The sequence below is a fragment of the Plectrocnemia conspersa genome, unplaced genomic scaffold (assembly GCF_051122295.1).
Source record: "Plectrocnemia conspersa isolate PC_06_02 unplaced genomic scaffold, ASM5112229v1 ptg000010l, whole genome shotgun sequence".
NCBI classification, from domain to species: Eukaryota; Metazoa; Arthropoda; class Insecta; order Trichoptera; family Polycentropodidae; genus Plectrocnemia; species Plectrocnemia conspersa.
In genome coordinates this window covers 26528115-26542002 of record NW_028277174.1, presented here as the reverse complement: position 1 = coordinate 26542002, position 13888 = coordinate 26528115, and the positions used below count along the sequence as shown (strand labels likewise).

The 13888-nt window shown below is 30.0% G+C and overlaps 1 protein-coding gene, 1 long non-coding RNA gene and 1 other non-coding gene across 6 annotated transcripts; 1 reads left to right on the top strand and 2 right to left on the bottom strand.

The window, feature by feature from the left end:
- Positions 1–4142: 4142 nt before the first annotated feature.
- Positions 4143–4233, bottom strand: TRNAY-GUA (transfer RNA tyrosine (anticodon GUA)). The gene is given in 2 exon segments: positions 4143–4178; positions 4197–4233. It is a non-coding gene; the product is annotated as a tRNA-Tyr (tRNA).
- A 3279-nt stretch (positions 4234–7512) lies between these two features.
- LOC148231203 (uncharacterized) lies at positions 7513–9330 on the top strand. Of its 4 annotated transcripts, none has more exons than XR_015811031.1 (3): positions 7513–7694; positions 7775–7818; positions 8064–9330. It is a non-coding gene; the product is annotated as an uncharacterized LOC148231203 (long non-coding RNA). The 4 variants fall into 4 exon arrangements; XR_015811029.1 differs by having other exon boundaries at positions 7900–9330; XR_015811030.1 differs by having other exon boundaries at positions 7513–7706.
- Positions 9331–12068: 2738 nt separating this feature from the next.
- On the bottom strand, positions 12069–13888 carry fsd (transmembrane protein fates-shifted). Its single transcript, XM_088194965.1, has 3 exons — positions 13643–13888; positions 12850–13571; positions 12069–12788 (listed from the first exon to the last, which is right to left on the bottom strand). Exons 1-3 carry the CDS (start codon positions 13689–13691, stop codon positions 12504–12506), a joined length of 1056 nt encoding a protein of 351 aa, XP_088051091.1. The 5' UTR covers positions 13692–13888; the 3' UTR covers positions 12069–12503.

The window sequence follows — 13888 nt, the reverse complement described above, 5'->3', positions numbered from 1 at the left end:
TATATTTAATATATTCATTAAATAATTATATGTGTTTTAGCGCATATCTTTATTCTTAGCATACATATATATATAAAATTGTTTAATGAATATATTAAATATATATTTAAATTTCATCATAAATTGTGACAGTTATTTGTATAATTATCTAAAGCTCTCGGAAAATTAATTGTATATTATATACATTTAAAGCTTTTATTGACGTTTCTTTAAAAACTGTGTTATTTTTATTGAATAATCTGATGTGATCGTTAGTACTGATTAATACGCGATATGAAATCTGATTTGTCAAAAATTAGCGTATGGCACTAATGCCCAAAAACACTATTATATTACTTTATCACAATTTATTTATAATGCACAAGTCCGTGACGAATGTGAATACGATAGTTCCATTAGACTGGTTGCTGGGCCGAAAAAAATCATAGCATATCCAAACGGGATGACGTAAAGGTCAGTTATTCGTCACGTTTTCGATTTGGAGATAAAGGAAGATTGTTCATTTGGCAAAGAGTTCTAATCGCTCACTATTTACTTTTGCGTATGCATGCGTACAAGGTAATATGTCAATGTCAACAGAGAAGAAATACGAACGATGCCCACGTACGTGAAAATAAATAATTTTGTAGTGCGATGAAAGCTGTGAGATGATATAAAAATAACTTTATATATATATTATGAAACACTATTTTTTTAGACTTGAGAAACGTAAGAAATGTTGCTGTAAATTCAAATAAATTCATTATTGTGTTAAACGCTTAAAAATATTGTATTTTATATTAAATTTATTTAACAGCTTAACGCCCGAGGACTCGTATACGAGTCTTGAAAGAACATTGTTTAGTGGCCGTGAACTCAGGCATAAGTACTGCGTCATGCGTTTTCTTTTATTAAAAATATACTGGGATACCAATCAAGTTTGCTTCTATATGATAATTAGAGATGGTAGTATATTATTTCCTATCACTATACTATCAAATAAAAAATAAATTATATTTTACTGCAAATTTTTGTAAATAGAGTCATCTTATCCCATTGCTACGCAATGCAATGAGACATCGCCTTTTTGGGGCACGTGATTTTTTTATGAAATGTATGAACCATAATTATTTATTTCCTTTAAAAAAAAATATTTTATGTTACACTTCTTGAACATAAGTAAATTTCAGAGTCAAACTGTCTGGCTAGGTATACATAAAACTAATCAAAAGAAAGTGAAATATCCCAGTTGATAGTATATCACTCAACAAAGATTTTCAACCTATAATTCTGTATGTTATTGCAAAATTAAAAAATAAAATCGTTACGGTAAATGTAAATAAATTAGATAACACAGTAATCAATTCATTAACGGGTGTTTATTATTTTAAAACTTCCTCACAATTTCGAAAACCGCAATGATTCACAGATTAAGAAGCCAGGAGGGAAAAGCTACAGTTCGGATAAATTATCGACGTATTAGTTTATTGAAAAATAATTGAAAAAAAATAATATTATTGCACTTCTGAGGATCTCTGAGAAATAAAATCATGAACGAATAAATATGTATTTTTCATTTCTAATATTTTGTGTAAATTGAAAATGGTTGCAAAGGTTACAAACCAGTTATTTATAATTTAATAATATGTATGTTTAAATGCTCCTATATTTTTTTGTATAAACGATTTATTGTATAAAAAATACCCGTTTATAATATATGTAATATAATTTGCACTCACCAAATTTTTCGGCATCCTTTTTCTGCTTACAACTGGCACAGACACATTTATTTTTATCACTACACTTATAAACCACACACTATCATTATTTATATTTGTTTTTATTATTTACACTTTTTAACCTGTTTCAAAATTTTTTGATACGAATAAATGAAGAGGAATTTCACAACTTCTGCACATGTATGCTGTATCTTTCCTTATTCCATGTGCAGAACAAACACATTTTTTTCTCACATACTTCTCCCCACATTTTATTTTTTATTGGCTAATGATTTTTAAGCTTATCCGAAAGCCTTTCTGGTGGATCGACAGCACAGGCACTGCAAGATGTGGTAGAAACGTCTTCAGAATCAATACATTACACTGAATTCTGCATCCATCCTTTAGCCTTACTCAAAAGAAAATCTTTGAATTTAAATTAACTGTTACGATTCAAAATATTTTCGACACTGAACGAATAAAACAATGCGCATTGAAATAAATAAAAAAAAACAAAAAATTTTGTTTATTCCATTGTTTTTTAAAATATTACAAGTATTGATCGGCGCGATCAAAACCTCATATATTTATTATGGTCCATTATACATTGAGGCTTATATATTGTAAAGCCGGTAGTTCTGTTTTTTTCCTGTGTCTGTCATCTGGCTGTTATGAAAAGTAGATAGCTGGCCACACACGGGCGGATATGCCCGTCGGATTTGTCCGAAATGGATGTCCGACGGACAAATCCGCCAGTGTGTGGGGTTAAAACTCTCGGACAGATCCGTCTGTTGTCTGTCCGTTGTCCGTGCTCAAAACGAACGGAAATCTCCGAATTTGGATAAGCGTTTTACCATTTCTGCCATGTTTCATCTGTATGGGCATTAATTTAATATTTTTGAGATTTTGGCAGACCCCCTATTTTTCCGGATTGTTCCACAAAGTTTTGTTTTCCGTAAATATAAATATTTTGCGAGTAAAACGCCATTTTAAAAATTGTCACCATAAACACAGTGCCACTTGTCCAGATATGGGTTTTGCTACTTTCATCGCCGTGTTTACTAATCTTCCTGCATTTCCGGTGTATAATTTGAAATTAAAAATATAACCGGTATCTGATTCGCAAACCATTCTATTAAACATTCCATATTTAATTGAGGACTAAATACTCAAAAAATAATCTAACCATGGAATCACTCCCTCATCCTGGGAAAGGTTTTGCTTTGCTTTGTAAACATTATTGAATTTGTCTAAAAAGTAATCAACAATTAAAAATTAATTTCTTTGTTTGAGAAGAAAGGGAAAATCCTCGTCCAAGCTTGGACTTTTTCTAAAATAAAACCAGTATGTAATAAAATAAACAAATTCATTTTATTTTATCTCTGATTCAATAAGAATAATTGTCTCTTAAACGAGTATGTATGCACGCACACAACCGTTCCAAGGAGATCCATAGTAAAGCTTGTCTCAACATAAAAAATTGAAAATATGTGGTTTATATATAAATTTTGAGACCTCCCAAGATTCGGAGGCCTCATGCACTTATGGGGTAATCCGCCACTGAATGATCAACAACACATTTCTACATTTGCCACATTTCTGATGAAACTACCGCTTTATTCAGTTTAATGATAAGGTAATTTCGATAATATTTAATTAAGGTAATTGCGATAATAATTAATAGACTTAGGTATCGATCGACGCCAGATTTGCATGCCGTGTATGCTCGCAAACACCGCCTTAATATATGACGAACAGGCGTCGTGCGTCGATAATGGCGTTCACACTGGTCTGAGGAGTCGGCCTTCACCATTAAACAGAACGGTATATAGTCGAAAATTGAGACAATTAAATGTTATTTTTTTTATATTATAATGCTTTCAAATGATTTTATTTTTATATTTTACCTTCTTTTGCTCTTATTAGAATCAATAAAAAGCATTTTCACATTATACATGTGGTGCTTGGACAGTGATTACAAGAAACAACCACAATTTGAAAAAATCTCTGATAATACCTACAACAATAGCCATTGTTGAAATGAGTTTAATGCATATGAGGCAATAACATCTCTATCCCATGAACATGTATGTATTTGTATATATATCCCCTCATAGGTATATACCTAATAATTTTAAGCAATTACACAATGTGGACACGTGCAAGATAAACCTCAGAGGAAAATAAATATTTTGCAGCGAGTCACAATCCCAATTAGTATGTAAGAGACATAAGAGAAATTCAATTTGTAGCATTGTCCCGCGGGTTTCGCGAACTGACGTTTCGCAAATGCGTATCGGGTAATCGTCTACCCCCGCTCAGTATTATTTGTTCCGCCCAAAGTGAAAAATACAATTACGTATGCACGCTTCGGCAAACGCGCAAAAAAATAACAACGTTTGCACAAACGGATAAGTGGCGTCAGAATGGAAAATAAAAAAAGTTTCCTTCGAACCGGATTTGAACCAGTGACCTATGGATAACAACGGTATTCAAACTCTACAGTCCACCGCTCTACCAACTGAGCTATCGAAGGCGTTGTGTTAGAGTCGAAAAATTTGAGGGTAATTGTGCACGAAATCTTTTTTTATAATTTCTATTATAATTATTTATAAAATTTAATTTATAAAAAGAATCATATAATATCATTTAATTAATAATAATTTTATAAATAAGATATACATAATCATGGGATAAAATAATATTAACACAATTTTCGATGTTGACGCTAGCGCCGCTATGCGGCGTAAAGACACAATTGTAGCGACGCTATGTTTATATTTTGCTTATAATTAATTATATTTTAAAATATAAGATAAAAATATTGCAATAATTATTAATCACGTTTTATAATAATTGATTTTATGACCCGTTATTTTTTAATATTTTTATAAACATAATGGTTGTATTGATGAAATGTTATTAGCTTGAAAAAAATATGTACACAATTGCACATATATTTGCAAAAAATACCAATAAAAGCAAAAATTAAAATACTCATTTTTTAAGTTTATTTGATAATATTTCATATTAATTCAAATATTATTTAAGTACCAAAATAAATCATTAATTTCAAATATATTAATAAATTACAAACGCTAGCTAAGAAAGTAGAACATACTTTGTACTATTCGTACGTTTACAATTTTTAATTTTAAGTTATCGCTACTATAATTATTTAAAAAAAAATGTATAATATTGAAGAGGCCTATTTATACATGTATTTATTTTATTATGGCCAAAACTTGGCAGCACAGGTAGCACTAAAATGACGGTGGAGGAGGATAGCACATTCTTATGGTGGACTTGACAGATAGGAAACGGCCGGTGTTGCCTCAATCAGCGTTCATTAATATATATTAATCAACATGTAACTATACACTTTCAATAAAATACTTCTGCAACGGCTCAATCTATGTCTAATTGCCACTCGTCACCATTCGTCCGCCAAAATAATAATAAAACTGATCAATTTAATGAAGATAGACAAGGTAGAATTTTAGGCAAAATTCATAATAATCAATTCTAGACTTGTAATATAAAGACTAATAATTTCAACTGACACTATTTTATTAAAAATAATAGCATGACTAGGAAAGATTAGGGTTGTCATATCCCTACATTTTGCAAGAATAGTAAACAGTCTCACTAAAATATATTTGTGTGTAATAGATATTTTCTATATTTTAATTCAATATATACAGAAAACTAGCTGTCGGTACCTCACTATCGTGAGGTACCGATAGCTAGCGAGTGTGCGAATACCGGACCCTCAACTTTTTGGGTTTTAAATATAATTTTTACTTCGTTCTGATTTTTTTAAATATTTTTTAAAATTTAATGGTTCAAATTGGACATTACTATTTAGGATTTTCAATGATAGACAAAATAGTTCAATCTATAAAAAACTACTTAACATTTTCAATTCATTTGAAAATAGGTTTACAACTTGACTAAATATTTCCAGAAGAAAACATTTTATATTATTTATTAGATTTACAACGATAGATTTTATCGTTATATTGAAACTTAGATATTTAATGATAAATCTAAATATTGTATATCATTTATTAATAGGTTTAAAACTTGGCTAGATAATAATAAATTAAAAATTGTACTATGAAATTTCAATACAGCGAAGCTCACGAAACCAGTGAATAAATTTTGGTGTACTGAAAATTCGTTATATTGAATGTAAGGAAGATGATATATTTTTATTTTATTTTTAATTACTATATTACTACAGCATCAAAATAACCTCTTATAAGGTTGACAGATCGTTTTTTGTCCTTGTTTAAGGAAAATGTATGAAACACAATAAAATTTGTGAAAAAAATGTTTTATAAAAAAAGTTTGAGGGTCAACGAAACACCTGTAATGTCGCTTTTGAACACATCTGGCACACGCAAAGTCAATGATGAACTGAATTCTTAGAAATATTTTGTCAAGTTATAACGTCATTCTTAAATTCGGAGCAAAATATTTTGTTATACTGAGATTAGTCTTCATTACAATGAAAACATTTTGTATGAAAGTTTTTCGGGGACAAATTAAAGATTCGTTATACTGGGAATTTCGTTATTTCGGTATTCGTTACAAAAAAATATCATTGTATTATTTTTTAAAATAGGTTTGTAACTCTACTAAATATTAATAAAACAAAAAATATCAAAATGTTTTCAACATAAAAAATAATATTAAAACGTGACATTTTGTATCATTTAAAAGTAGGTTTACAGTTTAATAAATAATAATAATAAATAGCATCGGTTACACATCCGCTCAAAAATATTACTGATATGAAAAAATATTTTGTTACACCTTACTAACGCAACAACACAATCGATCATATATAGTTAGTGCAATGTGAGTGATTATAAGTCATTGATTGTGTTTTAGCGTATTTTAGGTGTTTGAGTGTCAGTTTTAACGCTGCATAACACAATTTTATCATAAATTTAAATTTTCGTAACAAAAAAGTTTTTTGGTGACACCATAAGTTACTTTATAATTAAAAAAATATTTCTATGTTTTATGTGTAAATATAAAAGTAAGTTTTTATTTATATTTACTAATTAGAAAGAAACAATAAACTAAAAATCTCAAGCATCAAATCTGTTACTTTAGACCAAAAGTGCGCTTTAAAAATATTAATAATTTTGAAACCTTTGTCTTTTTTGATTAAAAAATATTTTGATTTACATATTTTTTAAAGTAAATGTTTTTCTGCGCAGCATTATATATTTTAATAATTAATGAGTGTTAAAAGTTTTCACTATATTTAAAATTAATAATAAGCTAAAGATATTTAAAATCTATAATAAATTAATAATATTTAAAATCCATAATAAAATAAAAAATATTTTTAATGTTGAAAAAAATATTTTGAATAAATCTTGAAATTTTATTCTGAAACTTTTAATTTAAAAAATACTTAAATTAGTGTTATACATTTTTGTGTAGTTTACTTTCAAAGGCGTCAGTAAGAGGGATTTTTGCAATATTAGTTGGTTGGTAATGAAGAGTACTTATTTTGAAACTTTGCCCCTTTTTGTTGAAAATATTTTTTAAAGCAAAGTTTTAAAAATTCTCTAAAAACTAAAACTTTTAATTGCCAACGTTCGCCAAAATTTAGGTACATATTTTTTCTGTATAGAGAAGCTAATACATATCCACATTATTTATATTATATTTTAAATCTATAAACTAAAAAAACATTTTTTTTAGTATTTTATGATTTTTATACATATTTTAGTATATGTTATACAATTTAAATCGTTAAAATCAATTTCGTTCGTTAAAATCAATTTAGTTCGTTCTCAAGCGCGGGACTTCCCAAATTTGCTTACATCTGACAGCTGTCACATCTGGTAAGCGCTCGCTAGCCGCTGCACCCGCTGCGAATTATGTTGTAATCGCGGCACTTTCCTTATAAAGTGACAATTGAAGATGATGCAAGTGATGCAGCATTTGAAATTATAGACAAAACTATAAATTGTGGGTGTGCCAGTAAGTGTTTGGTTATAAATTAATAATATAACACGGTTATTCTAACAAAATTACTATTGACTTTCCAGGATCTAATATTAAAAGACAAACAGCGGTGATTTGGCAATTAAAGGTATACATACCGAAGTTAATTAAACATATTACAATGCTAGTAATAATAAAAAATATATGACATATTGTGACCATTTTGTAGAAGATGAAGAGATGCCAATCTACGTGTTTAATCCTCTACAGTACATCCATCAATTTTGTTCTTCGGTTGTCGTTTAAATTTAATTTATAGATTATATTAGTAGTAATAATGTGTTCAATGTTTACTCTTGATAAAAGTCTTATTGTTTCTTAATTATTTTTCAGAAGCAATGATGGAACAATTTGATGACCTATATGGCTACAACGTAGAATTGGTATATATAAACAAAGAGTTAATCTTCTCATGTTGAAGTCACTGTCAGCAAGTATTATCTTTTTATAAAGAACATACTACATAAGTTTGATGTAACTGAATATCTTAAATTTGGCTATTCAGAAAGAGGAATGATGGCACAGAACAAAAATTGTACATATTTTGCCACATCGGAATTAAAAATAACCCACTCTTAGATATTTTGGCTATCGATTATTCCAGGTATGCAATCACATATTTATAATCATTGTAAAATGTCGTTTATTAGATAACATCCAAGAAACTACACATTTATAAGCTGTCCGACAGCGCCGATTTGATCGACATTAACTTTCAATCCTCACATACTAAGGATATATTACACGTTCATGTTTAAAACATAACTGGTTAATTTAAAATTCTTAAAATCTAACGTATATGTGTATAAAATCGGAAAGCAATGATAATGTTTATGTGATATTATTATAAAAACTCACTTTTCGGCCTCGGAGCCCGGCGACGGGATTTCAAAATTTGAAGATTTCATTACAAAGATTGTTTTATGATCGTTTATCTAATTTAATCAATGTATTCTTCTTATCCTAAACACATTATGTATATATTTAATTTTCATAGTTATATAACACACCTAGTTAATTTGCAATCCGATTATTTATAAAAGCAAAAACTCACTTTTAGGCCTCGGAGCCCGTCGCCGGGAATTCAAAATTTGAAAATTTCATTACGAAGATTATTTTATGATTGTTTATCTAGTTTAATCAATGTATTCTTCTAATCCTCAACACATTATGTATATATTTAATTTTTATTCAGTCAAATGACGAATTAATGAAAATTATTGTCGCATAGCAAAATTTTATTATTAAATAATAATTATTTAAAAGTGTTGTCACGGTACTATCTATTTGAATTTGAATGCTTATTTTTCATTGGTCGACGCTATTTGAATATTTGAATGCTTATTTTTGATTGGTCGAAACAACAGAACGCATTACCGGCGGCTCGAAAATCAATCCGAACAAATTCAATTTTAATTTTTATTATTATTTATTATTATAATTAAATATATTTCCTTTGTTTACGTGTATTGTTACACACTGTTAATACAAAGCGATACGATTTACAGAGTAGATAATTGAACGGAGAATGTTTCGTTTAAAGTTATGCGCGTCCGGAAGCGACGGCGGAAGCGGATTAGAACAATTATATATAAGATGCGATAATGAAATTAATATATTTTTCAACTACCAATGTATATTATAAAATATATTATATATATATATATATAAAAAATAAAAACAATGTTTTTATTAAACCCCCAATTTGAATAAATTGTCGTTTTCGTTTTTCTCATCCTTTTTTGTTCAACAAATTTCTTTCGGGGAAATTGTTCTTGGTAGATGAACCATGAGCTCTTCAAAATTAATGACAATCGTATTTTTTAATCATCTTTTGTAACACAAGTCCAATGCGTTATAACGGGATAAACGCAGTCACACCTACTATAAATACAGAATCATTTTGCCAATAATATTTACGGTATATTATTAAATGTCATACATTTTTCTGGTCAAATTCAAGGTGCGGAGACATTCTCGCGTCGACGCGATTTTATTGCTTTTGCCATGAATTTTTGACTTCTGAGAAGTGATAATTGTTTTTGCGCCCTCCTATTGACCAAAATTCGGTTTAAATATACTTTAGAGCATTATAACCCTACTTTCCACAGTTCGCGCCACCACCTTTCTTGCAATTGCAGAAAATTCTATTCAATAGTTCGTCCGATGCTGGCGGCAATTCCAAAATCTTGTTCTGTAAAACCCATCTTCATTTCTCAGGTTGTAAATCTTTTCCTAATCAAGTTTGGATCTAGAAGTAAATACGATTGATATACACCAGTCTGTTGAGTCTTGTTGATTTGATGAATTGTGTGTACCTCAAATTTTCAATACTATGTTCTGATTCTGGAGCAATATACTATATTTTCAAATAATATATTTGAAAGGCAGTTTTCCAGTTGAAATAATTCAGCTGATTGGTATAAATCGAAGTGCTTCTCTAACATTTTTGTAATTTGTAATTTTCCTTTCTTAAACACTGCAGATGTTGTGTCAAAATAAGATATGTTCTTTAGAACGAGGATACTTGTCGAAGCTTTTAGACGAATACATGCGTGTCTCCAAATTTCCATTCAGAAAATTTCTTGGTGACGTGATTAGGTTCTTCTTATTAAAATATCCATCTGATCAATATTTTCTCCAACGATGATGGTGGTCTTTTGTTGTTGCTTTTATGTTGTTACTGAAATCTGAGCGTCGAATACAACAATATTTGAATCGAAATGCTTTTACAAATAGTTGACGTTTTTATTGAGAACGATAGAGAAAGTAAAATACCATCTTTGCTCCACCACCGATGAAGTATGTAACATTATGCTGATCCAGTTATTATACAATTTTTCTTTTGTAGTCTCGCATGCCAGTATTGTCAAATGGTGATGTTGGGTATAGACTTAATTCATGCTGTAGATATTCCTTAAGATGATCGCCAAACTTTTTGTTTACGGTTATTCTCTGAAAGGTAGCAGTTTACAGCAACTATAGATACTATTTGCTTTATATTTGGGAAATGATTGTGAAGGGTGAACCACTCATCAAGTTTACTAACATCTGTAGTATCTCTTTTCACTCGTGAATCTCTTGAGTCGACGTGTTGTTTCGCCAAGCCTAAATAAATATTACAATATTTACACAAAACTCTGTCTTGCATACTTCGTCCCCGAGAAACTACTCCTTCTGTCTTCATGGATTTCATTACTTTGCTCGATCACCATATTGGACCACTTTTGGAATTAAATTTATCAGTGCCTTTCTGTAAATAATCCATTTTCAAAGTTCTTAAGTCTTTTATCCATTGTTTCTTTCAATTAAGTCATATCTTGAATGTATAAATGTGTCGATTTAGTGCAAAGAAAGCAACCACTAACGTAAAAATACGGAAGCATTTTTTTTAACACAGTATCTTATATAGCGTTATCCCATAAATGGATGTGCGCTTCCCGCTCTCCACGCTATATCTCAAAAACCGTTAATCATAAGAAGATTTGAATTATACAAAACTTGTAGAAAATCATATGCTCTATAAGTATTGTGAAACATCTAATGATATGCGACGTATAGGAAGCGAGATATTTGCAAATATACGATTTTCATGAACTTTGATATCTTGACTAGCGGACACTCGATCTTATGAGACTTTACATGTTAGCTTTCTATCTTTCGTTCCGAGATTTAACTTTTCTTTCGCCTTATTTGACTGGACTATAGAGAATATATTGGATTTTTTTCGGGTTGCAATTTTGCTGAGGTAATTCTAACGTGAAAAGTAATTAGATAAACATAATTATGACACTGTACCATGATTGAATATTTAGCACATTATCAGAAGAATTAAGATACAAACAGACAATATTTGCTCTTTATACATAAGTAGATACTGCCATTTAACCTTTTTTTAATTTTTGTTTCGAATAATGACATTGACCTTAGGGATATATAAGAATGAATAAAGATAAAAAAAAATACTATTTGCACTCTCCAATCGTCTCTGTCTAAATAAAGTTTTATGGATGTAAATATTGGTTTTGTTCCGATGGAATCAAGCACTAACGTAAAGTGATGCTGAACAGTCAACTCGTCAGATGAGATTAAATCAATTATGTTGATGTGTTTTGATTTTCTTTAACTCCATGATAAATTGATCATAAGTATATATGACATTATCATGTAACATTGTTAAAAATATAAGTATGTATATATTTATCATTTTGCTCTATTGACAAAGATTTACTTATATATTATTATACAATCTTATGATTCGAAAACGCAGATAATAAAAAAATGATAAGATCTTTAGATCCATTTTTATGATACAAATATAAAATAGAAAATAACAGCATCAATCAACAACAATTTTTTATTGTAGATAAACAATCAATACAACTTTATTCTTATTTAATCCACATAATATTCAATAATTTTATATTTTAAATAAAATATTATGTAAAATCAAACTCAAAATATTTAATATAAGAAAAACAAAACATGAACATATTATATTAAGATGTTTAAAAGTTCGTATGTAGTTTCGTTGCAATTTTTTCGAAATCATAATAGAACACTTTATTTACAAACATATAAATTGCAAGTATTTGTGTCTGCATAATTATACTACATGTTGATTGTACCGAGTGAAAATTACAGTTGTCCTTATGTAGAATAACCAAAGATGTAAATATAATATTTGATATAAAACTAATCGTTATAACGATTTAAAAGCTCAAAGTGATCACCGTGATACGCAAGTTGAATTTTAAAATAATTTATTGTAGTTTAAAAATCAATAGGACCAATGTATTTCGAACTATTAGAAATTAATGAGCTCGGCAAGAGACTATCGGAATGAGGATAGTGTGGATGCCACCAATCGAGTACTTCCATTTTAAAAATGTTAACTAGTGTCATATTGTGTTCTTGCATTTTAATGTTGTTTTGCAGTTTAGCGCTGAAGCCGAGAAATAAATTATTGTGACGCATGTCAGGCGCAACCTTTGTGTAAATAATATTCAAAATCATTCCCATCACTGCTGGCGCATCATGAAATCCTTCGCAGTAAACCTACAATATAATAGTTAAAAATTAATGGTGCATAAGTAAATTTGATTAAAAAAATACTAACCCTTAATATTTTGCAATCATCTTCCGGATTAGCCATAACGTCATCCAAAATATCGAAGATGCTACGTTTATAACTCTCCACGTGTCTGCTTCTTGTTATCGTGTGATTGACGAGCTTCATTTTAAAGAAGAAGATCCAATGGTTTTTAGGTTTTTTGTACCAAAACGACGAACACCTTCGTTTTAATAGAGCTTTCGGCGTGTAGAAGTTTGAAACGTGCGCTTGAATCACAAATGGTACGTATACGAGATAAAGAAATCGAATCACGCACAATCTTAGTCCGTATCTGAGCTTCATATGATCGGGTTGCAACCTTTCAGGGATATCCGGCGTGTTTTTGTAATATTTTTTATACATGTGAAACCAAAAGTTTGCCGATCGAGTGACAGAGAGCGTCGTGCGACATATTCCTGCAAACCTACCGACGTCTTCTGGAGCGATGTATTTGGAAATCTGGAACCATATATCTATAGGATACTCTGCCCCTTGTTCCTTTAAATCGGCTCCGTTATCACAGTACTGGTGATTTCTTTTCTCCGGTGCGATGACCCTTTGAGCTACGCATATCTTTTGTCCGTTTTCATTCTCAATCTCTACCAGGTCGATGTCGTCGTCGACGTTTTCGTCCCAGTCCCAGTCGACGGGCTGCTGGAGCATTTTGCCGCTTTTCTTGAACTTATTGTGTACTGTCGACGCATTTGCGCAATCGTTCAGAGTGAAATCTATTCAATAACCAATAAGTCTCAATATTACCCGTGTAATTCTATAATTCCTATGGAAATCTAGGTGTTACCTGTCGACCGGAATGCAATATTGTGCTTTTTGCTTTTGACGTTTGGCATCGGCTAACGAAAACAAAAGTGCCAACCTTAGAGGTAAAGCTTAAAACTATGATTATATCAGTAGTTTAAATTGTCAAGCGTTCACATTATTACTCGTTACTTTCGCCCTCCATGTTACAAACAAAAATCGTGCTACTTGTAAACAACCGCCATCTTGGTGTAACTTTGACACTTGCCATAACACGGTTGGCCATAAC